Source organism: Oncorhynchus nerka, linkage group LG8 (assembly GCF_034236695.1).
Source record: "Oncorhynchus nerka isolate Pitt River linkage group LG8, Oner_Uvic_2.0, whole genome shotgun sequence".
NCBI lineage: Eukaryota > Metazoa > Chordata > Actinopteri > Salmoniformes > Salmonidae > Oncorhynchus > Oncorhynchus nerka.
Genome location: NC_088403.1, coordinates 46052781 through 46080120, shown reverse-complemented (window position 1 = coordinate 46080120; position 27340 = coordinate 46052781). Strand labels below are relative to the sequence as shown.

The 27340-nt window shown below is 41.4% G+C and overlaps 1 protein-coding gene and 1 long non-coding RNA gene across 4 annotated transcripts in view; both read left to right on the top strand.

Annotated features, from left to right (window-relative positions):
- The first annotated feature begins 3470 nt into the window (after positions 1–3470).
- LOC115133757 (uncharacterized) lies at positions 3471–5407 on the top strand. The gene is made up of 3 exons (XR_003864249.2): positions 3471–3802; positions 4908–4982; positions 5078–5407. It is a non-coding gene; the product is annotated as an uncharacterized LOC115133757 (long non-coding RNA).
- An 8073-nt stretch (positions 5408–13480) lies between these two features.
- The window catches only part of LOC115133420 (adipose-secreted signaling protein-like), a 28177-nt gene continuing 14317 nt past the window's right edge, over positions 13481–27340 (top strand). For 2 of the 3 annotated variants that reach the window (XM_029666629.1, XM_065021840.1), the window contains exons 1-2: positions 13655–13809; positions 26773–26861. In XM_029666629.1, the coding sequence (XP_029522489.1) occupies positions 26843–26861 (19 nt within the window). In that variant the 5' untranslated portion in view covers positions 13655–13809; positions 26773–26842. The other variant, XM_029666630.2, reaches the window with a different exon arrangement.

Genomic DNA, 27340 nt, shown 5'->3' with positions numbered 1-27340 from the left:
GTAGCCTGCTTAGGCAATTATTTATCGAGGCTACATAATTGATTAAAAAAACAGAATTGATTAAAAAAAAAACAGATACATTCTCGACGCTGTCGTTATGTTGATTATTTATAGCACACAAAATAATCTATAGATAATCTGTCGGACTGAGAGCGCTCTCAAACAACTGGTTGTTGCATGAGTGAAGACCGACAGGGGTAGGAAAGCAGTAAGATGTTCCAAGTTATGATATCTACCAGTAAATGCTAATGCAAAAAAAATTGGTATTCAAACAAGCTATTAAAAAAGTTCTAAATCTTGGTTGAATATTTGCGATGCGCAATTCAGTCATCATGATGCAGCCTACTTTGTAAATCTGACATTTCCTTTGGGCTCTTTGAGGTTATGGTAGACAATTTATAAATTATACTGATCCAATATAATTATCTGTCACTTCATTTCTGATCAGTTTTTATGAGCGATGTAAGTGATACGTTTTTATGAGAGACGTAAGGGCTTTGGTTTGTTTCCTAACGCTAGGTGTGGTAAAACCATGTGCGGTTATTATGAGCTCGACAACATTGAATGTTGGTTATAACTTGGTCTTTCAATCAAAGTGTTCCCTTACAAAGGGAACCAGGTTTTTGATCACTTTCTCTTTTTAAAACATGATACAGTAACCCCTCAATAACTCTTCAACATCTCAAATGGCGAGACTGACTAGCTACCACATGGACAGACTTTATTCGTGTGTTTGTCAGGAGCATGTTGTCTATATAATCGGGCAATGCCGTAAAAATAATGTGAATGGCAATGCATAATGCCACTGGGTAGGCCTATTCATTTTTAAAATTATTTTTAACCTTTTTATATACGTGAGTTCCAAACATCTCCAACGATCACTGCCCCAGCATGAGTTTTTTTATGCACGTGATGTCAGAATGCATTCACCGTTAACACGCGCTACCTGCTAATTATCAACAGGCTGTTTCAACTTGTCAATTTCAAATTATTTTCTAACAAGTTCTAACAACACGAGGGCCCCTCAGGGGTGCGCGCTCAGTCCCCTCCTGTACTCCCTGTTCACTCATGATTGCATGGCCAGGCACGAGTCCAACACCATCAAGTTTGCCGATGACACAACAGTGGTAGGCCCGACCACCGACAACGATGAGACAGCCTACAGGGAGGAGGTCAGAGACCTGGTCGTGTGGTGCCAGGACAACAACCTCGCCCTCAACGTGCTTAAGACAAAGGAGATGATTGTAGACTACAGGAAAAGGAGGACCGAGCACGCCCGCATTCTCATCGACGGGGCTGTAGTGGAACAGGTTGAGAGCTTCCAACTTTGTTGGTGTCCACATCATCAACAAACTAACATGGTTCAAACACACTAAGACAGTCGTGAAGAGGGCACGACAAAGCCTATTCCCCCTCAGGAGACTGAAAAGACTTGGCACTTGTCTTCAGACCCTCAAATGGTTCAACAGCTGCACCATCGAGAGCATCCTGACTGGTTGCATCACTGCCTGGTATGGCAACTGCTCGGCCTCCGACCGCAAGGCACGACAGAGGGTAGTGCATACGGTTCAGTACATCACTGGGGCCAAGCTTCCTGCCATCCAGGGCCGCTATACCAGGCGGTGTCAGAGGAAGGCCCTAAAAATGTTCAAAGACTCCAGCCACCCTAGTCATAGACTGTTCTCTCTGCTACTGCACGGCAAGCGGTACTGGAGCGCCAAGTCGAGGTCCAAAATGATTCTTAACAGCTTCTACCCCCAAGCCATAAGACTCCTAAACAGCTAATCAAAGGGGTACCCCGATCCCTCTTTTATACTGCTGCTACTCTCTGTTTATAACCTATGCATAGTCACTTTAACTCTGCCTACATGTACATATTACCTCAACTAACCAGTGCCCCCCGCACATTGACTCTGTACTGGTACAACCTCTATATAGCATAGGTTGTTATTTTACTGCTGCTGTTTAATTATTTGTTACTTATTTTTTTACTTAACACGTGTATTATAAAAAATCCCTCTTAAAGCATTGTTGGTTAAGGGCTTGTAAGTAAGCATTTCACTGTAAGGTGAAATTGTAACCAGGAAATTCCTTTTCCTGTAGTCCACAATCATCTCCTGTTGTATTCGGCGCATGTGACAAATAAAATTTGATCTGAGTTGATTTGTATTTTCTAACAGTTTGAATTGAGGTGTGTTCCGCCTCCTCATTAATTCACATAGAAGTAGCCCATTCCAGCATTGCAGACAATTTATGTTTGAGGCTTTACTGAGCCGGACAAACTCTTCTCTTCAAGGAGAGCCCACGCACTTCACCAATGTTTGTGCAGATCAAATATGCAGACATTTGTGCAGTCTTGCACGAATTGGAACATTTTCAGGCTAGCGCTCGCATCGCCTTCCTTTTTGTTTTCCTTACAAATAACAACTTTGGACATGTGTACTTTCCTATCAAAGTATTCTTTATATTGTGTTGTTGTTTCTACTGTAGGCACATACAGTATGTATGTATGTATGTACGGAGCACAATGTATTTACAGTTTTATTCACGGTTTTAAGTATTGGTGACAAATAATGCATTCCGATTATTGCATAGATTGTAATGGACACCTAATGATGTGTGTAAAATACTTTTTTGAAGATTGTACTGATTGTAATGAGCTAATGCTAAGTTATTTGGCAGCTATGTGTGGCACCATGTTTGTTGACATTATACAATGCATTCTGGGTGTCATGTTAAACGTCTGTCAGACCAAAGATGTTATAATGAGGAATGGTTCACTCATCTTTCGGGTAAACTTACGGGAAGTGAATGAAGGGAAGTGAATGATCGTAGACGACACACCCCCTTCAACATGCATACTATAAACAGACCAAACTCATCTCCTCTTATTATCTTTGGTTGATGAAAAAAAAAAACATGGCGGCACGCACAAACTACCCATCAACGTATTACTTTTGATTTCTAGAAAGTGTTTTACTCAATTATTTCGATCAATGGTGAGCTCACCCGTGATGTGATTAATTATAAATAGTAATTGCTATTAGCTAATTCATATTGTATATTTCTGTCAACTGAGAGTTATACAAATATGAACGCTTGTGTTACATCAATCTTTCCTCAGTTAGCACTAGGACAAATGTAGCCTACATTTTCCGGTTTGGATGATTGTGTTATGCTGTAGTAGCTACTTCTGTGAATGTCTGAACATTGCATCCCAAAATAAACTGGTCACATTCTGGACATAACTGTCACGCCCTGGTCGAAGTATAGTATGTTTGTCTTAATTTATTTGGTCAGGCCAGGGTGTGACATGGGTTATTGTGGTGCGTTTTTGTCATGGGGTTTTGTGGGGTGTCTAGCATAGTCTATGGCTGCCTGAGGCGGTTCTCAGAGTCAGGTGATTATCGTTGTCTCTGATTGGGAACCATATTTAGGCAGCCATATTCTTTGAGTATTTCATGGGTGATTGTTCCTGTCTTTGTGTTTGCACCAGATAGGGCTGTTTCGGTTTTCACATTTCATTATTTTGTAGTTTCTTCATGTATAGTTTTTTCCTTCATTAAAATATCATGAATCGTCATCACGCTGCATTTTGGTCCGACTCCTTCACCACAAGAAAGCCGTTACAATAACTGTGTTTGTGCAAAATGTTTCTGTGAAAAAACAGTGACCAGCTCAAATGCAGGATTGTTGCGTCAATCGAAACTGGACGTTCTAAATAAGCATTAAAATCACACTAGTTGGAGCGTATGCTCCAGGGACCACAGAAGAATGATCACTCTGGTTACCTGTGAAAAAGGTTAGTGGTAATGCATACTTTTTGTTGCATACATTATAGGGGGAGTTTTTTTTCTATAGGCTATTACAACAATTAAATATTACATGTAGGTCCTAGAAAATTACAATTAAGTGTTTGAAAAAGTCCTTGAAAGTCCATGAATTTGATTTCCTAATGTCTGTATGAACCCTGAATAGGCTACTTTCTCAGCCCGCAAATGAAAGATAAAATCCCCTGCTATTGAAATGATGCACGCAGTAGTCGCTTTCCTGTCAGATCTTGACCCATGACAGTATTTTTTTCTCCCTTCGGGCCAGTAGCTTTCAGTTGGCACTGGTCCGGTGTGCCACTGGAAAATGTACCTGAATATTGAGCCCTGCTGTGTGTGTAGGGCCTGTACGTCTACACTTTGTGTAGCTGTTCCCGATGTTAATGATGGCCTTAACGTTTTTTGGGTACTTGGAAAGGCAATTAAAAGATCCCTACAAAGTAGCCTATGCCTACCTGGCAGAATCATGATTATTTGCATTAATCCAGTGGCCGTTTGTTTAGAAAACGCCATCTTGGAATATCTCATTTAGTTGTTTTTCAAAAAAAGAAAAATTAAGTGAGTTTGAGAGGGAAAACCTGAAAACTGGGGGAAATAGCAGTGCTTCTCCCCCCTTAGAATCTTTTTTTTGCAGTTATCAAGTATGTTTTTTTTCCTTCATATTCTGCCCTCTAGAGGATTTAGCAGAAAATAACACATGGCACTTTGAAATCTGCAATAAATACACTTTGCACTTTACTTTCAGTCTATTTTCTTTGCTTTCCAAATCAATGTAAGAACACAAGGGCATGCTAATTTAAAAGATGGCTTGTCATTATTAGCATGGTTCTGTATGGAATACAGGCAATTTATGGGACACAGGCCAGGTCATTATACATTTCTGTATAAATAAAATTGTTGAACCAAATCATGTGCTGGTGTCACCAACTGAAAAAGTTGGTTAGCACCAAGTGCCATCGGCGGAAAAAGTTAGTGTAGAAGACGGCACCTAAATGTTACATCAAATATATCCCTAAAATAAAGTAAAGATAAATGGCTGGTGCGTTTTATAAATGTTTGTTTTATTTTATTGGTCAGGTATGCCAACCTCACGTGTTGCAGTGTGAGTAGACTGGACTTATCTGAGTGCTGACCTCTATGCATGATAGGCTGGTGAGTTATGTTATGACTGGAGGTTTGTATCTGCTTTTTTTCACGTGCTTTGATCGTTTTTGTGTAATGAACAGGGCCTATTTCTCTTTAATCAGGATACAAGGATGGAAGACATGTCAGAAACTCAACTCAATCAAGGCCAGCTGTCACCCAGCAAATACAAATACACTGCATTGCAAAAAAAGGCACATGACACATGCAATGTTAATTTCTTCCCATGAGAACAGACAGACAGAGTACTTAACTGATTATTCCCATTTTCAGACTGGAATAAAGCTGGGGTCCTACCTGGTGTCAAACATTAAGCCATCATGAATGGTAGGGCTTTCCACATCAGTTGAGCTATTCATAATTAAAGGTACCATAAAAATAGCAGGGTATTTGGCCTTATTTGGAGCACTGTACCGCCTTTACCCAAAGTTATTGTATAGCATATGAAATTGATATTTTGGTCAATAAATCATCTTGATTACTTTGATTTGTACAATTTGTGCTATGGCTGTGCATAAGTGTTATAAAGTGAGTGATTAGTATTTATAACTAATAAAACATGAAAACAACTCATTCTAAAATGTCTAGAAACGTCTTAAGTCGGATGTCTCAAGACATTGGTATTTCTATGGACTGTCTTAAAGACGTCTTCATTTTCTAAGACAGGTCGTAAGACAGGTCTCTAAATGCCTCAAGACGTCTTCATTTATATGTCTTTAGACATCACAGGGAATATCAGGGGAATCTCCAAATCAACCTGGTCCCAGAGCATTTCGTATTATTCTGTACGTAAATCCGAGTCACACCATTTATTATGATATGTTATGCTTCGTATGGTATGTATTCATTTGTCGGTGTCTATCACTCATTTCGTATGACAGGTTACAAATTACTATTCATTTTATATTTTGAGTTTGCAAAACATAGAATATGTTTCGAATTAGCAAAACGTATGATATTTTATGAATTCTAGCTAGGTGGCCAACGTTAGCTAGCTGGCTAACGTTAACTAGGCTATGGGTTAGGGTTAAGTTTAGGGGAAGGGTTAGCTAACATGCTAAGCAGTTGCAAAATAGCAAAAAAAATAGTAAGTAGTTGAAATGTTGCTAATTAGCTGAAGTTGCCCTTGATGAGATTTGAACTCGCAACCTTTGGGTTGCTAGACATTCGCGTTATATACCCGACCAAACTACTTTCATTTTTGCCTTAAGTAACCATCGGTCTTATGTACCCATACCAAAACGTCACATATCATACTACTGTTCGGGATTTACATTTAATATGTTGCGTCCAGTCTATGAGACCAGGCTTTCCCAATAGAAAGTGAAAGTTCTGTACTTGGCCATATAAATGGGTAGAGGCAGCGTACCACCATTCAACTTCGAAGAAGACTAAGTAGAAGAATAAGCTATATCAGACAGATTCTTACATTTACAAAATGGGCGGAATCTACAGTTATTTATACCCAGAGGTAAGTAACCTACATTTGACTATTCATACTATGTTATTTATTCACTAAGATCCTTTCTGTTGGCAACTAGTCTGTAATCTGAAATCTATTTAGCAAAATTCTGAGGAAACATCCACAATTTAATCATTTCAAGGTGCTGCGGCACGTATGCATTCCCCAAACCATAAAATGCTAGACTTACATTTAAATGCATTATTTGTTGTTTTTCAAAAGAGATACATGATCAGGAAATAAAAGGGGAATGGGAAATCCTGTATGATTACTTCTCACTTATTAGAGTGAACTAACTTAGTCTGTTTTGCCCCAGTCTTCAGGGGAAATCACAGTTGTCACTCAGACAGAGACCTATCAGGACACAGACAGGTGAGCCTAGAACCTAGAATCTCTCTCTCCTTGGTTAAGTCAATCAAATTCATTTACAAACCCTTTTTACATTAGCAGATATCACAAAGTGCTTTACGGTAACCTGGCCTAAACCCCAAAGTGTAAACACTCCTGTCTATCTTTCACTTTCCCTATAAGTAAACTTCCCCTATCCCCACCCAGGTCACCAGAGCAACAAGGTGATAACACAGGGGATTCCCAGCCATTAGGGAAGAGCCATGTTGGCCCTCAATTAGAGAGCTCAGACAGGAAGGGGAGACCGTCTAAAATGTGTTTACCTCTGTGTGGATGTGTGTGTGTGTGGGGGGTTCTATCCTTGTGGGGACCTAAAATTCCCTGAAGTCATTTCCCAATGAGGACAAGGGCTATTATAAGTTTAGGGGTTTATGTTAAGGGTTAGAATTAGGGTTGCGGATTGATGTTATTGATGTTAGGGGTGATGTTAGGGTTAATGTTGGGGTAAGTGTTGGGTTTAGGGTTAGGGGTGATGTTAGGGGTTAATGTTGGGGTAAGTGTTGGGTTTAGGGTTAGGGGTGATGTTAGGGGTTAATGTTGGGGTAAGTGTTGGGTTTAGGGTTAGGGGTGATGTTAGGGGTTAATGTTGATGTTAGGGGTTAATGTTGGGGTGTTGGGTTTAGGGTTAGGGGTGATGTTAGGGGTTAATGTTGGGGTAAGTGTTGGGTTTAGGGTTAGGGGTGATGTTAGGGGTTAATGTTGGGGTAAGTGTTGGGTTTAGGGTTAGGGGTGATGTTAGGGGTTAATGTTGGGGTTAAAGTGTTGGGTTTAGGGTTAGGGGTGATGTTAGGGGTTAATGTTAGGGGGGTAAGTGTTGGGTTTAGGGTTAGGGGGGGTGATGTTAGGGGGGGTTAATGTTGGGGTAAGTGTTGGGTTTAGGGTTATGTTGGGGGGTGATGTTAGGGGTTAATGTTGGGGTTAATGTTGTTGTTGGGTTTAGGGTTAGGGGTGATGTTATGGGGTTAATGTTGGGGTAAGTGTTGGGTTTAGGGTTAGGGGTGATGTTAGGGGTTAATGTTGGGTTTAGGGTTAGGGGTGATGTTAGGGGTTAATGTTGGGGGGTTTAGGGTTAGGGGTGATGTTAGGGGTTAATGTTGGGGTAAGTGTTGGGTTTAGGGTTAGGGGTGATGTTAGGGGTTAATAGGGTTGTAAGGTTGGGTTTAGGGTTAGGGTGATGTTAGGGTTAATGTGTAAGTGGGTTTAGGGTTAGGGGTGATGTTAGGGGTTAATGTTGGGGTACGTGTTGGGTTTAGGGTTAGGGATGTTGATGTTGGGTTTAGGGTTAATGTTGGGTTTAGGGTTAGGGTTAGGGTGATGTTAGGGGTTAATGTTGGGGTAAGTGTTGGGTTTAGGGTTAGGGGTGATGTTAGGGGTTAATGTTGGGGTAAGTGTTGGGTTTAGGGTTAGGGGTGATGTTAGGGGTTAATGTTGGGGTAAGTGTTGGGTTTAGGGTTAGGGGTGATGTTAGGGGTTAATGTTGGGGTAAGTGTTGGGTTTAGGGTTAGGGGGGTGATGTTAGGGGTTAATGTTGGGGTAAGTGTTGGGTTTAGGGTTAGGGGTGATGTTGATGGGGTTAATGTTGGGGTAAGTGTTGGGTTTAGGGTTAGGGGTGATGTTAGGGGTTAATGTTGGGGTAAGTGTTGGGTTTAGGGTTAGGGGTGATGTTAGGGGTTAATGTTGGGGTAGGGTTAGGGGTGTGTTGGGTTTAGGGTTAGGGGTGATGTTAGGGGTTAATATTGGGGTAAGTGTTCGGTTTAGGGTTAGGGGTGAGGGAAAGTAGGATACTGAATGGAAATTCGTTTTACATAACGTGTGTGTGTGTGTAAATACCCTGGTTTAAGCCTTATCTCTTTTACTATTGCTTTGAAAAGTGAACATCGGTTTCTGTCCACCCAGGTCACCAGAGCAACAAGGTGACAAGACTAACACAGGGAATTTCCTGGGGGAATCACGAAGTACCTTAGGTGTAAGTAGGCTTAACTCTGTATTTGACTGAAACAAAGACCAACTCAAGGAAATTATGTTTATGAGTGTGGGGTTTCCCCCTAATCAAAGCAGCTGGTTGGGTTAACATTTAGGGGAAATAGTTAAGGGTTTATTGTTTTTATATTACCACCACAATATAAACCTTTTTAAAATGATATATTCCGACTTCTTTATAACCCCCGTTTTTCTCTTGATTATTTAACATCTGTGTGCTCTTTTTTTATTAAGGCCAATGACAACATTGAGGATGTGGACAAGTTCAATGTCCTTGTGAGGTGTGCGGGAAAGACCATGGACATAGACGTGTTCCCTCTGGAGAAAATAGCAGTTCTGTTGGAAAATGCATGTCAACAGGCAGGAAAGAAATGCAGCACAATGAAGCTTGTTTACAACGGTAGGATATCTATCCACATGACGCATCCTTATGAGTTAAAGCAGTAGGCCAGTTGTTTATTTCATATGGATTGTTGTTTTGTTGTTGACCGACGTAGAACAAGGTCATGAGAATCTTACATAGGCTAGGTAATTCGCAGTTAAACACTTAGCTGTAAAAGTATTGTATACTAAGATATGAATGGAAATGGTCTTTCTTTAATAATAAAAAACAGCTTCTAAAAGATTGGTTTGATGACTTCTGTTTGCAGGGGAAATGCTGGATGAGAGCAAAACAGTGAAACACTACAAGCTACGAAGAGGAAACTCAGTCAACCTCATTCATGCCTGTTAAAAGTATGTAGCCTAAGTTAAATGTGTTACTTATTCTTACTGTACGTGTCATCATAGCTGCAGAAAGCAGAATATAATATCAATTGGTATCTTTGTGTCAAAACTGAGAAAGGCTATAAGATGCACTACACATAAATGGTATTACATAGTATCATTACCTACAATTTTATAAGCTAATCTTTGAGTGCTGGTGCCCTAGCATTACATTGTAAAACACTATTGAGGCCCTAGACGCTAGCATTACATTTTACCATTAGGCCTACCTGCAATTTTGTCCTGTCTATTTGCTTTTAACAATAAAACTGATATTTATCCAGACTTGTGATAATTGTAGGCTACTTATTCTACAAGATCACAATGAATATTCAATTCGTATCATTTTAAGAAGCTAAAACTAATGCAAGAAATCATCAGGATACAACAGCAAACTAGATTATAATAAAATATTGAGCTAACGTTAATATGCCTACAAGGTTCCCTGACAAAAAGGTGTAGTCGTAGACCAGGCTTCAAATGACTGCTAACACAGCGAAACGTTGAAATGTAGCCAACTTCATAATAAGCCAACTTACATCTAAGACCTGTAAGGCCAAATTATATTATTTCTTACTTCAAATAACTTACAAGTTGTGTGAACATCCTCGTGGTTCACGAACTCACGTGTTTACTGAGACATAACATGTCAAGCGAAAATGTGGGTCCTAGAGGCCATTTTTGTGCGTCATAAACTTAATTTTCCTTTACCAAAGCACATTAAACACTAATGCAATTATGCTAGAGAATTGTTTGTTTCTAGTTCAAAATGAGTCTATATTTACATATTTTCTAACTGCTTACAAGCTTACCTCCTGGCAGTTTAGGCTACCATTTGAACTAGTCAATGGGGGGGAGCCTGTAACGTTAGGCCCTAGGCCTAGCTCATACATTGTTTGTGCATCAATAACTACAACATTTTATTTGACCAAAACACGTTAAAAACTGAATGGAATTATGTTAATTGTTCAAAATGTGTGGAATATTTTTTACTTTTGTCATATTTGTCGACTTTCTTTACCTGGTTGGCTACGTGGATATGGGGCCTACTCCAGAATGGCGCTCTTCTCCCAAAGCGCATTGTGGTGGGTTTAATCCAAAACCCGAAAAAGTTGTTTTTCATAAGTAGCCTAATTACTATGTCCAAATAAAAGCAGATTAAGCTTTCATTAATTAACGCAACGGTGACTTAGTTTTATTTACCAAGTTAATCACAGAAATTCTGATCCGTGGTGGACGCATCACCGTTTACACGCATACTTCCGCCGTTACAGTACCAAGAGTGATCAATTATCGCTACCTCTATACTCAATAAAGATTCTGACAACCGGGTAATGTCCACCACTACACTTTTTTTCTGGTCCTTGCTATTCTATTGAAGTTGAAATTTAAAATCATATTTAAAATTGAAATTCTAAGGTTAGGATTGGGTATGGGTTATGGTTAAGGTTGTGGTATTGGCTAAGGTTATGTGTAGGGTATGGAGGTCCGAAGGATGCCGAATAGCGTTTTTTTATACCTTTCCTTATATGCTAGTTTATAAGAGGGCAATTACAACAATTAAAAAATATTACAATATGGCCTAATGATTCAGTCTATGCTATAGGCTACTAAAACTATGAAATAACACATATGGAATCATGTTGTAACCAAAAAAGTGTTAAATATATTTTATATTTGGATTCTTCAAAGTAGCCACCCTTTGCCTTGATGACAGCTTTGAACACTCTTGGCAATATCTCAACCAGCTTCATGAGGTAGTCACCTGGAATGCATTTCAATTAAGAGGTGTGCCATTGTTAAAAGTTAATTTGTGGAATTTATTTTCTTCTAAATGCATTTGTGCCATTCAGTTTTGTTGTGACAAGGAATGGGTGGTATACAGAAGAAAGCCCTATTTGGTAAATGACCAAGTCCATATTATGGCAAGAACAGCTCAAATAAGCAAAGCGAAACGACAGTCCATAATTTCTTTAAGACATGAAGGTCAGTCAATATGGACAATTTCAAGAACTTTTAAAGTTTCTTCAAGTGCAGTCGCAAAAGCCATCAAGTGCTATGATGAAACTGGCTCTCATGAGGAACGCCACAGGAAAGGAAGACCCAGAGTTACCTCGGCTGCAGAGGATAAGTTCATTAGAGTTACCAGCCTCAGAAATTGCAGCCCAAATAAATGCTTCACAGAATTCAAGTAACAGACACATCTCAATATCAACTGTTCAGATGAGACTGCATAGATCAGGCCATGTTCGAATTGCTACAAATAACTAATAAAGTACACCACTAAGAAGAAGAGACTTGCTTGGGCCAAGAAACACGAGCAATGGACATTAGACTGGTGGTAATCTGTCTTTTGGTCTGATGTGTCCAAATTTGAGATTTTTTGGTTCCAACTGCCGTGTCTTTGTGAGACGCAGATTAGGTAAACGAATGATCTCTGCATGTGTGGTTCCCACCATGATGCATTGAGGAGGATATGTGATGGTGTTTGGTGCTTTACTAGTGACACAGTCTGTGATTTATTTCGAATTCAAGGCACACTTGACCAGCATGGCTACCACAGCATTCTGCAGCGATACGCCCTCCCATCTGGTTTGCGCTAAATGGGACTATAATTTGATTTTCAACAGTTCAATGACTCAACACACCTCCAGGCTGTGTAAGGGCTATTTGACCAAGAAGGAGAGTGATGGAGTGCTGAATCAGATGACCTGGCCTCCACAATCACCCGACCTCAACCCAATTGAGATGGTTTGGGATGAGTTGGACCGCAGAGTGAAGGAAAAGCAGCCAACAAGTGCTCAGCATATGTGGGAACTCCTTCAAGACTGTTGGAAAAACATCCCAGGTGAAGCTGGTTGAGAGAATGCCATGTCATCAAGGCAAAGGGTGGCTACTTTGACAAATCTCAATTTATTTTAAGTTTAAAATGTTCTACTTTTACCCCCCATTTCATGGTATCCAATTGGTAGTTACAGTCTTGTCTCATCGCTGCAACTCCCGTACGGACTCGGGAGAGGCAAAGGTCGAGAGCCATGCATCCTCCGAAACACAACCAAGCTGCATCGCTTCTTGACACAATGCCACTTAACCTGGAAGCCAGCCACACCAATGTGTCGGAGGAAACACCGTACACCTGGCTACCGTGTCAACATGCATGCTTTCAGCATGCAAGTGATTTGTTTCTGACAATTTTGAGTCTGTAATCGAACCCACAAATGCTGATGCTCCAGATACTCAACTAGACTAAAGAAGGCCAGTTTTATTGATTCTTTAATCAGCACGACATAATTGCAAAACATAATTGCAAAAGGGTTTTCTAATGATCAATTAGGCTTTTAAAATTATAAACTTGGATTAGCTAACACAACGTGCTATTGGAACACAGGAGTGATAGTTAAAAATAAAACAATTTGTACCGAATAAAAAATACAAGTGAAATGTGTTTCCATCATATTTTCAACTCTACTAATGGTTTCCTTGAAAATGTTGTGCTATATAGCAATTGTGCCCACTCTGGTATTGGCATGTGCGCTCTAGCCAACAACTCGCAGATAAGGGTGCACAGATAGCGCTGTTGGCTAGAGCGCACAGATAGCCTACATGATGAGATTATTACGGACAAAAGAGCGAGATGATTTTTATTTGACAAATGACAGATTGTCAGGTAAGTGCAGCTACAGGCTGTGTTTACATATTCGCGAACCACCCATCACTATATAAAACCCTGATGAGATTAGAGACGCGTTGTTTTTTTATCAATTTCCACTGTCCTCCAAATTGCTGAATCTCATCCTCACGTCAGCTACAAGAAGCGGCCACAAAGGGGCGACAAGAATACAATTAATGTAGGTGGTTGGAAAGACTTTATCGACCGATGCACCTTTGATAGTTCTGTAGACTTTATTTGTGTGAATTAAACGTATGGTCGTATACATACATAAACAACATAGGCAAACGCTGTAATTTACTGTATATCATAGCTACTACTATCTCCTGAATTGGATTGCAAACCACGTGACAAATGCGGAAGTTGGCACAGGTCGAAATCCGGCGAAAAGTAAGTTGATTCGTAGCTCAGTGGAGTGTATGCGTTATTTGCTCATCCTTCTTCGTTGTTTGAGGTCCCATATTATTTTGTCTCTCAGTGACTTGGACACAACCGACAAGGACACTAACTGCACTGTGTGCGCATTTAACCTCAATTGCAGAATTTACAAGGTGAGTTCTTGGAGACCAAAATACGGTGATAATTATTTCCAAACTGAGTTTGCTACCATAGAGATCCTATATTAAATGAGTAATTATATGGTTGCCACTTGCTCAGCACTGTCGAACTCCAAGTCCGAAGAGACAGCACGTGTCAAGACAGCAGGCGCAAACTCGTTTCAGGACGTAGCCGCATATTATAGAAATATCAGACTATAAACTAATCTTTGTACACAAATACAATATATATTTTTACTGTTGCAGTTGACTAAATGTACATTAACTTACGTAAATCTACCAAAAGGTTCAGTTAACTAGTAGACTAAACTTATTTCTAGTGAGATAAAGCCTTTTTAGAACCCACGATAGTCACTGGTAGCGTAGGTGGTTTGTTAAACGCTTCGAACACACCGACAGTCATTTTGGATTTTGGTACACCAGAATTACAATAATTTCCAATGAAACGCTACGTTTGCCTTGCAGCATTACGTTGCAGATGCAGCTGCATTTCGTTCGATGTACGTTGGATTTATCGAATGTATGCGTCAAACTGTGAGCGTAAACGGCTTGACAGAAATAATAACAGAAGGTGAATATTGAACTTTTGTTGCATACATATCCAGATGATACGGCATACTATTTTGCGCAATGAGGCTTGTCGGTGTTTGAAGTGTATCTGCTCTAGGCCAGGGTTTCCCAAACTCGGTCCTGGGCCCTACATCTATCTCATTATGACATTGCTTTGAATGGAATACTGTATTAGTCAGCTATAAGCAGTAGCAGTGTGTGGGGGTAAAAATCACAATCCAAGCCCCCCCCAGCATATTACAATTTAAGTGTTGTGATAATTGTGTGTTTGCTATAATCTGATCCGTGGTGGAAAAAGTACCCAATTGTCATACTTGAGTAAAGGTATAGATAGATACCAAATAGAAAGTTGTAAAAGTGAAAGGCCTCCATTGTAAATAAGAATTTTGCTCTTAACTGACTTGCCTAGTTAATAAAAAAGTTTTTAAAGTTAACGTAATTACTAAAATATACATAAGTATCAAAAGTATAAATTTCAAATTCCTTATATTAAGCAAAGCAGATGGCACATTTTCTTGTTTTTAAAATGTACAGATGGACCAAGGGTGCATTCCCAACACTCGGACATCATTTACAAACAATGCATTTGTGTTCAGTGAGTCTGCCAGATCAGAGGCAGTAGGGATGAGCTCTGTCAGTGACCATCGTGTTCTTGGTCACTTCCCTGACCAATGCCCTTCTCCCCCGATTGCTCAATTTGGCTGGGCGGCCAGCTCTAGGAAGAGTCTTGGTGGTTCAAAACTCCTTCCCTTTAAGAATGATGGAGGCCACTGTGTTCTTGAGCACCTTCAATGATGCAGAAATGTTTTGGGACAATTGGAAACAGTCAATGGAAACAGGATGCACCTGAGCTCAATTTCGAGTCTCATAGCAAAGGGTCTGAATAATTATGTAAATAAGGTATGTTTTTTTATTTTGAATACATTTGCAAAAATGTCTAAAACCCTGTTTTCTCTTTGTCATAATGGGGTAGGTTGATGAGCGGGGAAAAAACCATTTAATACATTTTCGAATAAGGCTGTAACGTAACAAAATGTGGAGAAAGTCAAGGGGTCTGAATACTTTCCGAATGCACTGTAAATAGTAAAGTACAGATACCCCCCCAAAACGACTTCAGTAGTACTTTAAAGGATTTTGACTTATTTTGACTTAAATACACTGACTACTTACTTTACACCACTGACTGTTAGGCCTATATATTGCGGTTGCGAGGCCTGTGAACTAAGGCCGAGCTAATAAGAAGACGGTGGCTGAATGAGTTCAACCACACCTGTGTTTCATCACAAAACTGGAGAGCAAAGAAAACAGGAGCTGCCTTCACTATTCCAGCACCATTTCAACTTCAACATTTTCAACATAATCAAATTACATATGCTTAGTCTAATACAGTGACAACTAAAAGATACCCAAAAAAATTGTCCAATCAACATAAACTAAATATTGTGTGTGTGAGTAAAAAACATTTTTTTGACTCACCCTGCTTGTAGAGAAACACCAATTCCATCCTCCTCTCTTTCATTTTGTTAAAACGGTTTCTGACTCTCATTCAGTACACACATTTATTTTTTGTTGTCCTAGGCTACTTGGCTTAGACGCTTGCTCGCTAGCCCAACTTCCGTTCATGGGCAACATTAGCTAGTTAACATTAGCCTTCTACATCTAGCTACATGTTGTACTTCCACCCTCTCAGGCCAGGGGCACAATGTATGAATTTATGGTTGGATCAGAATCACCTTTATAATCGTTGGCCAGTACAGAGAATTAAAGGGGCATTTCACCCTGTGGGAATCTGAGCTTGTTTTCATCATGTCTGAGGCATTTCTAGGACTGTGAGATGTGTTTCACACATAATTACCTAAGAGGAAGGGAGGTCAACGCTTTGAGCGCTGAATGATACACCCTATGATGAATTCCGGTGTATTGATTAAATGAATGTTGTCCTGCTTTGTGGCATTTCGCAAAGGCTCTATGTTATACTGATCACATTATAGGTTGGGTGTAGATATGGTTTTCATTGTTTGATAGAGCCATTAGATGACTTTTGTTGTTTCTATCGATGGATTCATTGCTAAGTATTCAAGCATACACATGTTTTCCTGTCTTTGAAAGACTTCAACTTGTGTTGGGCGGTGCTTCATGCCCTGGCACCTGTCCCACCCCCAGAAAAGGAGGCAGACACTAACAACAATCCTTTGGGAAAAATGGAAAGATCTGACCGAACACAATGGCTTCAAGTGATTCCTCTCATCAACAGAAATATTGACGATGGAGCATCTGTTGGCTACATGGTGACATTCAACCATACATGTTTCTACCGGAATATAGCGAAGAAGATTCGAAACAAAGATTTGGATTTATCTCACGTTAGAAGCTCAGCTGATGTTACAGCCGATACCAGCACCAAGAGGGCAGATGACAAATGCATTTGCCTAGCTAGTTATTTTTTCCTGCAAGCTAACTTTAGATTATCTACTCAAACCGATATGGTGTATTGCTGGCTAACATAATACTGTGATACAGTGGGGGAAATCTATGTATTTTTCTGTTTGCTGATTTAGCTAGCTAGGTACACAACTACCAGTAGCCATATCTTTGACTAAAAATAGTGGTTTTTACAAAAGATCACCGATTTGCATCTCGATTGTGAAACCTCTTATTTTTAGTCGTAGCTATGGCTAGCTACTAAACTGCAACCTAAAATGTTACAACCAGCCACCTAAAGCTAGGTTTACCAGCAAAAGTTAGCACATGACTGGAGTTGGCTAGCTAGTTAGCCACGCCTCTCAGTTTGTAACTTGTTAGCAAACATGTAACATCAGCAACTGTAAATAATTTTACCAGCTAGCTATGTAACGTCATTGATGAAGGTTTACATTGGTTGTGATTATGACCTTGGATGCATTTCAATCTCATAAAATTCTAGGCATGACGCAAGATAGGATTCCAAACAGTAACAAGTATGGCATATCTAGCAAAATACATTTACTAGCAAACAGTGAGGAGAAACAATACTACAATTAACTTTTGTAAAATCTCTAAAACTGAAGCTGGTTGTACTATAAAAAATATTTGCCTAAGCATGCCTGATAGACATGGCTGTAGGTATCCACTGTCTGCTTACATACCTAGACTAATTTGTATCGCCTGGTTACTGTGCAAAGGTTGAGAGTTATGCCATATTTCTTTCTATTAGGCAAGATATGTGCACGCATGTTCAACTATCATCATGTTGATGTTATGCTTGCACGGTTCAACTGTTGTTCAAACTGTACAATAGAGTATACAGACAATACTGTGTGGTGCCTGGTCTTCTTGGAGTGGATTCTAGATACATAAATATAATTCCTTTCCCTGCCTGTAATTGTAGCAGAACTGAATCCTGTGAACTGTGTCCCTCTCGAGGGATTATACATTATTATGTTGGATTTAAAACAGATAACTCAAGAGGAGTTTAATAGCAGTTCATAATAAACACAGCTTTACAAGTATTTCCTGAACTTACTGTATGTTTCTTTTGAATGGCAATTTCTTTATGACCACCTCTCCCATAATCTGCTGATCACCAGTTCTCTTAGCTACAGATTGTTACACCAGACCATGCTGGAGGATGTTGCAGGCAGCAGAATGTTCTCCATGGCGTCTCCAGACTCTGTCACGTCTGTCATATGTGCTCAGTGTGAACCTGCTTTCATCTGTGAAGAGCACAGGGCGCCAGTGGCGAATTTGCCAATCTTGGTGTTCTCTGGCAAATGCCAAACGTCCTGCACGGTGTTGGGCTGTAAGCACAACCCCCACCTGTGGACGTCGGGCCCTCATACCACCCTCATGGAGTCTGTTTCTGACGGTTTGAGCAGACACATGCACATTTGTGGCCTGCTGGAGGTCATTTTGCAGGGCTCTGACAGTGCTCCTCCTGCTCCTCCTTGCACAAAGGCGGAGGTAGCGGTCCTGCTGCTGGGTTGTTGCCCTCCTACGGCCTCCTCCACGTCTCCTAATGTACTGGCCTGTCTCCTGGTAGCGCCTCCATGCTCTGGACACTACGCTGACAGACACAGCAAACCTTCTTGCCACAGCTCACATTGATGTGTCATCCTGGATGAGCTGCACTACCTGAGCCACTTGTGTGGGTTGTAGACTCCGTCTCATGCTACCACTAGAGTGAAGGCACCGCCAGCATTCAAAAGTGACCAAAACATCAGCCAGGAAGCATAGGAACTGAGAACTGGTCTGTGGTCACCACCTGCAGAACCACTCCTTTATTGGGGGTGTCTTGCTAATTGCCTATAATTTCCACCTGTTGTCTATTCCATTTGCACAACAGCATCAGTGTTGCTTCCTAAGTGGACAGTTTGATTTCACAGAAGTGTGATTGACTTGGAGTTACATTGTTGTTTAAGTGTTCCCTTTAATTTTTTTGAGCAGTGTAGATAAAAACAAATCGAAATGAAATGCCCAGTGGTGGAAGAAGTACCAAACGGTCATACTTGAGTAAAAGTTAGCTTAATAAACTCAGCAAAAAAAGAAATGTCCCTTTTTCAGGACCATGTCTTTCAAAGATAATTTGTATAAATCCAAATAACCTCACATATCTTCATTGTAAAGGGTTTCAACATTGTTTCTCATGCTTGTTCAATGAACCATAAACAATTAATGAACGTGCACCTGTGGAACGGTCATTAAGACACTAACAGCTTACAGACAGTAGGCAATTAAGGTCACAGTTATGAAAACTTAGGACACTAAAGGGGCACTTCTTCTGACTCTGAAAAACACCAAAAGAAGATGCCCAGGGTCCCTGCTCATCTACGTGAACATGCGTTAGGCTTGCTGCAAGGAGGCATGAGGACTGCAGATGTGGCCAGGGCAATAAATTGCAATGTCCGTATTGTGAGAAGCCTAAGACAGCGCTACAGGGAGACAGGACGGACAGCGGATCGTCCTTGCAGTGGCAGACCACGTATAACAACACCTGCACAGGATCGGTACATCCGAATATCACACCTGCAGGACAGGTACAGGCTGGCAACAACAACTGCCCGAGTTACACCAGAAACGCACAATCCCTCCATCAGTGCTCAGACTGTTCGCAATAGGCTGAGAGCGGCTGGACTGAGGACTTGTAGGCCTGTTGTAAGGCACGTCCTCACCAGACATCACTGGCAAAAACGTTGCCTATGAGCACAGACCCACCGTCGCTGGACCAGACAAGACTGTCAAAAAGTGCTCTTCACTGACAAGTCACGGTTTTGTCTCACCAGGGGTGATGGTCGGATTCACGTTTATCGTCGAAGGAATGAGCTTTACACCAAGGCCTGTACGCTGAAGCGGACCGATTTGGAGGTGGAGGGTCCGTCATAGTCTGGGGCGGTGTGTCACAGCATCATCAGACTGAGCTTCTTGTCATTGCAGGCAATCTCAATGCTGTGTGTTACAGAGAAGACATCCTCCTCCATTATGTGGTACCCTTCCTGCAGGCTCATCCTGACATGACCCACCGGCCATACTGCTCATTCTGGGTGTGATTTCCTGCAAGACAGGAATGTTAGTGTTCTGCCATGGCCAGCGACGAGCCCGCACGTCTGGGACCTGTTGGATCGGAGGGTGAGGGCTAGGGCCCCCCCCCCCCCCAAGAAATGTCCGGAAACTTGCAGGTGCCTTGGTGGAAGAGTGGGGTAACATCATGACACGAGCCTACCAGCGAGCTAAATTACTTCTATGTGTGCTTCGAGCCAAGTAACACTGAAGTATGCATGAGCGCACCAGCTGTTCCGGACGACTATGTGATAACGCTCTCCGTAGCCGATGTGATTAAGACCCTTTAATAAACAGATCAATATTCACAAGGCCGCAGGGCCAAATAGATTACCAGGATGTGTACTCGGAGCATGCGCTGACCAACTGGCAAGTGTCTTCACTGACATTTTCAACCTGTCCCTAACCGAGTCTGTAATACCTACATGTTTCTAACAGACCACCATAGTTCCTGTGCCCGAGAATACCAAGGTAACCTGCCTAAATGACTACCGAACCGTAGCACTCACGTCTGTAGCCATGAAGTCCTTTGAAAGGCTGATCATGGCTCACAACACCATCATCCCTGAAACCCTAGACCCACTCCAATTCACTTACTGCCCCAACAGATCCACACATGACGCAATCTCTATTGCACTCCACACTGCCCTTTCCCAACTGGACAAAAGGAACACCTATGTGAGAATGCTGTTCATTGACTAAAGCTTAGTTTTCAACACCATAGTGCACTCAAAGCTCATCGCTAAGAGACTAGACACCTCCCAATGCAACTGGATCCTAGACTTCCTGACGGTCTGCCCACAGGTGGTATGGGTAGGCAACAACACATCTGCCACGCTGATCCTCAACACTGGGGCTCCTCGGGGTGCGTGCTTAATCCCCTCCTGTACTCCCTATTCACCCACGACTGCGTGGCCAAGCACGACTCCAACAGCATCATTAAGTTTGCTGACGACACAACAGTGGTAGGCTTGAACACCAACAACAATGAGACAGCCTATGGGAGGAGGTCAGGAACCTGGCAGTGTGATGCCTGGACAAAACCCTCTCACTCTATGTGATCAAGACAAAGGAGATGATCGTGGACTACAGGAAAAGGAGGACCGAGCACAACCCCATTCTCATTGAATGGGCTGTAGTGGAGCAGGTCGAGAGCTCGAAGTTCCTTGGTGTCCACATCACCAACAAACTATCATGTTCCAAACACACCAAGACGGTCATGAAGAAGGCACGACAACACCCATTCCCCCTCAGGAGACTGAAAAAATGTGTCATGGGGCCTCAGACCCTCAAAGTTATACGGCTGCACAATCGAGAGCATCATGACTGGTTGCATCACTGCCTGGCACCCAACCACAAGGCACTACCGAAGTGCCTTGTGGTAGATCCCTGGGGCCAAGCTTCCTGCCATCCAGGATCTCTATACCAGGTGGTCTCAGAGGAAGGCCCTAAAAATGTCCAGACTCCAGCCACCCTAGTCTCTGCTACCTCATGGCAAGCGACAAGTCTAGGTCCAAAAGGCTCCTTTTTCTACCCCAAGCCATAAGACCGCTGAACAACTAATCAAATGGCTACCCAGGCTATCTGCATTTGACAGCGCAACCCGAGGTCATGCTCAGCATTGAGATTGTGCCTGCACTTGTTTCTTAAGTATGCCAGAGTTGAGATGCCTTACTCGCATAGGTACAGTACCAGTCAAAGGTTTGGACACACCTACTCTTTCCAGGGTTTTTCTTTATTTTGACTATTTTTCTACATTGTAGAATAATAGTGAAGACATCAAAACTATGAAATAACACATATGGAATCATGTAGTAACCAAATAAATCTTAAACAAATCTAAATATAGTTTATATTTGAGATTCTTCATATAGCCACCCTTTGCCTTGATGACAGCTTTACACACTCTTGGCATTCTCTCAACCAGCTTCATAAAGTAGTCACCTGGAATGCATTTCAATTAACAGGTGTGCCTTGTTAAAAGTCAATTTGTGGAATTGCTTTCCTTCTAACAGTCCATCATTACTTTAAGACATGAAGGTCCGTCAATCCGGAAAATTTCATGGACTTTGAAAGTTTCTTCAAGTCCAGTCGCAAAAACCATCAAGCACTATAATGAAACTGGCTCTCATGAGGACCGCCACAGGAAAGGAAGACCCATAGTTACCTCTGCTGCAGAGTATAAGTTCATTAGAGTTACCAGCCTCAGAAATTGCAGCCCAAATAAATGCTTCACAGTGTTAAAGTATCAGACCCATCTCAACATCAACTGTTCAGAGCAGACTGCGTGAATCATGCCTTCATGGTAAAATTGCTCAAAAGAAACCACTACTAAAGGACACCAATAATAATAAGAGACTTGCTTGGACCAAGAAACATGAGAAATTGACATTAGACCAGTGGACATCTGTCTGTTGGTGTGATGAGTCCAAATTTGAGATTTTTGTTCTCAACCGCCGTTTCTTTGTGAGATGCAGAGTAGGTGAACGAATGATCTCTGCATGTGTGGTTCCCACTGTGAAGCATGGAGGTGGAGGTGTGATGGTGGGGGGTGCTTTGCTGGTGACACTGTCTGTGATTAATTTAGAATTCAAGGCACACTTAACCAGCATGGCTACCACAGCATTCTGCAGTGATACACCATCCCATGTGGTTTGCGCTTAGTCCCACTCATTTGTTTTTCAACAGGACAATGATCCAAAACACACCTCCAGGCTGTGTAAGGGATATTTGACCAAGAAGGCGAGTGTTGAAGCACTGCATCAGATCTGTCCTCCACAATCACCCGACCTCAACCCAATTGAGATGGTTTGGGATGAGTTTGACTGCAGAGTGAAGGACAAGCAGCAAACAAGTGCTCAGCATATGTGGGAACTCCTTCAAGACTGTTGGAAAAGCATTCCTCGTGAAGCTGGTTGAGAGAATGCCAGGAGTGTGCAAAGGTGTCAAGGCAAAGGGTGGCTACTTTGAAGAATCTCAAATATAAAATATATTTTGATATGTTTAACACCTTTTTTTGGTTACTACATGATTCCATATGTGTTATGTCATAGTTTTGATGTCTTCACTATTATTCTACAATGTAGAAAATATGACAAATAAAGACAAAGCCTTGAATGAGTAGGTGTGTACAAAAAAAAAACTTCATCTCAAAGTACTCTGTAAACCTCCCCCAGCCCAATGACTTTGACAGATCATTCTTGTCAATAGCAGCCCTTTACAGGGGATTTCTGTAGACATGTCTTTGTATTGCGTTTTGAGAATCTGCAGAGAGAATAATGAGGTGATTTGCTTCATGACTGTAGTCTTGATTTTCCACCTTTCCGTGTCTCTTGCTAGTTTCTGTCCCACAATCTTGATGTGCTCCATAACCGCAAGGTATGTCCGCTCCCTCCTGCTTGTGTACTCTGGTCCTCAGGCTACCTCTATCCACCTGTAACCCCATAACATAACTCAGCAATAGAAACACTACCATTTCATGTTTATTCCGTGCTTACTGTAAATTGTGTCATCTTAACCATCATCAGCTTGTAAATATTTTGACCAATATACCTCCACCTTGTGCAGCACTAGGGGTTGGAAGCGCATGTTTGTGGAATCAGATTCAGTACCACCTACAACAAAATACACAACAATACACAATTAGTGGGGTGGTTAAATTGTGCATTGTTGTATGTCTTAGACTAAGCATAGCTAACATGGACATTTCAATATTGTCAGCTTGCTGTTTAGCTAACTAGCATCACTAAATTAGCAGCAACATTGCTAGCCAGCTTTGAGACTCTGAGAACCAATTAACTAACCACAGACAATGTTATACACATTCATCATTGCTACCAACACACAGAGAGTGATTTAGCTATATCAACATTTCTATTTTTAGTAACTGAGTGTTTTCCAGACAAGGTGGAAGAGATGGCTACCAAATTGAGATGCTCTTTATTTGGTAACATTAAGTTAGCTAACGTCAGTCAAAGATAGAATGAACAAACAAACATGTTTACTCTGCTGACTGTAGCTACCAGTCTAGCAGTGACTACCATGGCATAGGTGAAATTGTTTGACTGTGTGTATACCAAAAGATAGCTATATGATTTAGCTGATGGCTTTCAAAGTTCAGTAGGGGATTGTAATGCTAACTTGCCCAGCTAGGCTAGCAAGCTAGCTAACTTTAAGTTACTTCTAGTTGAGAATCTTCCGTTTTTGTTATGAAGGAAAAATAAATTGTTATGCAGGTCTTTAGCTGTTGTACACATGAAACTGTGTCATTCTGAACTTAAGCCGCAGTGTAATATTCCATTTTGTTGTGACTCGAGCGATATCGATCCGTCCATTCTACAGGTAACTGCCAAAACAAACACTTAAGTAAACGAGGGATACAAAGTATATTGAAAGCATGGGGTGCTTCCACACAGGGAGTTCCAGACACTTGTAGAATCTATGCCAATGGCGCATCGAAGCTGTTCTGGCCCAACACACTATTAAGACACTTTATGTTGGTGTTAACTTTATTTTGTCAGTTACCTGTAGCTACACGGAGAATGGAATAGCTGGATAAGGGAAATGGCTCAAGTAGTGCAAAAGGGAATGTAACATTGCAGATAAAATTTGTAAGGACACAATTTCATGTGTACAACATCTTAAGACCTGCATCCCTATACTGAGAGCTTTGCGTTTCTAAAAGGCCGTATTTGGGCCTTTGTTCGTGTTTTTTCGGGCCCCCATACTACACAATGAGGATGAGGAAGGGATTTGCTGTTTGGGGTAAGTTTCTCATGTGAAATCACGAAAAAGGTGTCTGAACCCTTGTATAACATCCCATTTACATAAATTTAGATTTGGTTGTAAAAAAATAATAACTTGCTTTAGTCACCTCCCTCATGGATGCTTCTTCCTTCTTTGCAGGATAAAAAGGAGGGAGTGTCTGTGTGTTCAATCGTTTCTTTCCCAGGATCTTTGAACCAAATGACGACTGGGTTCAAACCTCCAGCGGTTTTTGATCCCTTTACTTCTGACAGAGTTACTATTTCTCACTGTTCACGTGGTTAAATTCGTGAGGGTGCAGTCAAGTCATTTTAGAACGTACCAGGCCTCTGTTGCCATGATAAAAATAGCTTAGCCAGAAGACACAGCCTATAGCATATAAAATGTTCGATGTAGATCACACACACAATCCATTATTCAATGCTTATTTATTTTTTAGAGGTGCATTGTATAAGCACATCTTGTTATGGTACTCTTCCAATAGGGGCTAATCCCAACGGACAATGCAACAACCTCTTGCTGTAGCTACTGACTGATCTGAAACAACAGAATAGGCAAAAGCAATATGGTGAAACAAACTAGTCATTGGTCACCTCAACCTACCTAAGTTATTTTCAGGCTGGTGGTTCTACAGTTAGTCAGAGCAACTTGTTCATTTTCATAGTATGTCAGCACCCCCCTAATTACCCTCACTTGACGTAATTTCAATCACTAAGAGTGCTGCGTCCTTCGACAACCTTTTTAAGAAGCCTGCCTATCTTGGTTTTTGTTCGGGTAATATTTTGTGCTTTCTTTTACAGAAACCCGTGAGAGAAGTTTCCCTGAAAAATGTAGTAATTAACCATCTGAATCTCCTCGGTGTACATGTAATCCTCTTTGAATGTTTGTTGTTTTTCTTTCATTCAAGTCACAGTCCCTTGGAGATGGAGCCTGGCACACACAGCTGGGTGCTGTTGTTTGACCTTTAGAATTAGTAACCTGGGGCGAGGATTTATTAAAGACAAATATTAGCTTGTCTTTCAGAAGCATTTATTTCCTGATTTCATGACTGTTACGTCACCTTTTTCCTTTCTTCCTTTAGCTCTTTCTTTCTTGCCTTCCCTACTTGTGTTTAAAGCTAGAGTCCTTACCAATAACAAAGCGGCACCCCTCTGTTTTGGTAAAAAGCTGAGGTACGGGACAAATGTGACCACTCTTAAATTGATAGACTGAGCTATGGACGCAAGGAGTGACCATCCACGATATAAAAATTATAGTTCTAACCATGTTTTGAGTACTATCACAATATTTTTTTTTTAGATGCCAAAATTCACACACAAAGGAGACTAAACTCTTTGGTCCTTTTAATAACATGCTGTATGTAAAAATATTGCGTGCTATAAGCTTGGAAAATAAATAAATTAGGGCTGTTTAACTAAAGTTCAATCCGCTTTGTGTTTTGTTTCCTTGCCGCGATACTGGCATTGTCCCGGCCCTCGTTTTGCGGCTGTACTGTGTTTGTTTTACATTTACATTGTTTGAACACCATTGGTGTAAAACAAGTGCATATTTTGGGTTCTGATGGGGTACGACAGTTTTATTATGCTTATACATTTAAAATGCCTCATATTCTTCAAGAATCAATGGGTATATATCATTGATTAATACGTCCAAAATGGCTTTATCAACTATGGATTCTCGCTATTTACATTCTTCTCTGAAAAACACAACCACAGCCATGCCGCGCTGCTTCTTTGACACACTGCTCGCTTAACCCGGAAGCCAGCCGTACCAATGTGTCGGGGGGAAACACCGTACACCTGGCGACCGTGTCGGCGTGCATTGCGCCCGGCCGGCCACAGGAGTCGCTAGTGTGCGACGGGACAAGAACATCCCTGCTGGCCAAACCCTCCCCTAACCCGGACAACACTGGGCCAATTATGCGCCGCTCCATGGGTCTCCCGGTCACGGCCGGCTGCAACAGAGTCTGGACTCGAACCAGGATCTCTAGTGGCCTTAGACCACTGCACCACTTGGGAGGCAGCTTCCATACTTTATCATTGAATCCTGTCCTTTATCCTCTTTCTCTGTCTGTCTCTCTCTCTCTCTCAGGGTTGTTTTGAGGCTGGGCCATAGATGACCAGGCTGTGACGGGTGGATTCTGTGTAGGATTGACCCTGGCATGGCTACTGCTAGGAAGAGTAAGTATCGTCCTTGTTTTGTTGCTCTGATATTTGTGTGTTTTCCCTATTATGTGGTGTTCATTGCAAGAATTGGTACTTCAAAAGTGTGTTCAAATTCAAAACATGGTGCAGCTGAGTGAACCTTAACCTTAGCCTAAATCCTTTACTACGTTTCTTTATTCTTCTTCGGGTTGGCAGACATTGTCGATGTCTGGATCAGGCTCCCATCAGTCTCCCTTATACTGTCTGTTTTCGAAATGGTACCCTATTGCCTAGATCGGGGTTTCCCAACGCCGGTCTTCGAGTACCTCAAACAGCACACACTTTTGTTGTAACCCCAGGCAAAAACACCTGATTCAACTTGTCAAGGGCTTGATGATTAGTTGACAAGTAGAATCAGGTGCGCTTATCTGGGGCCACACCAAAAATATGTACTGTTAGGGGTACTTAGTGTGCTACTTCTGACTAGAGGCCTATGGGCTCCATCACTGCTCTTA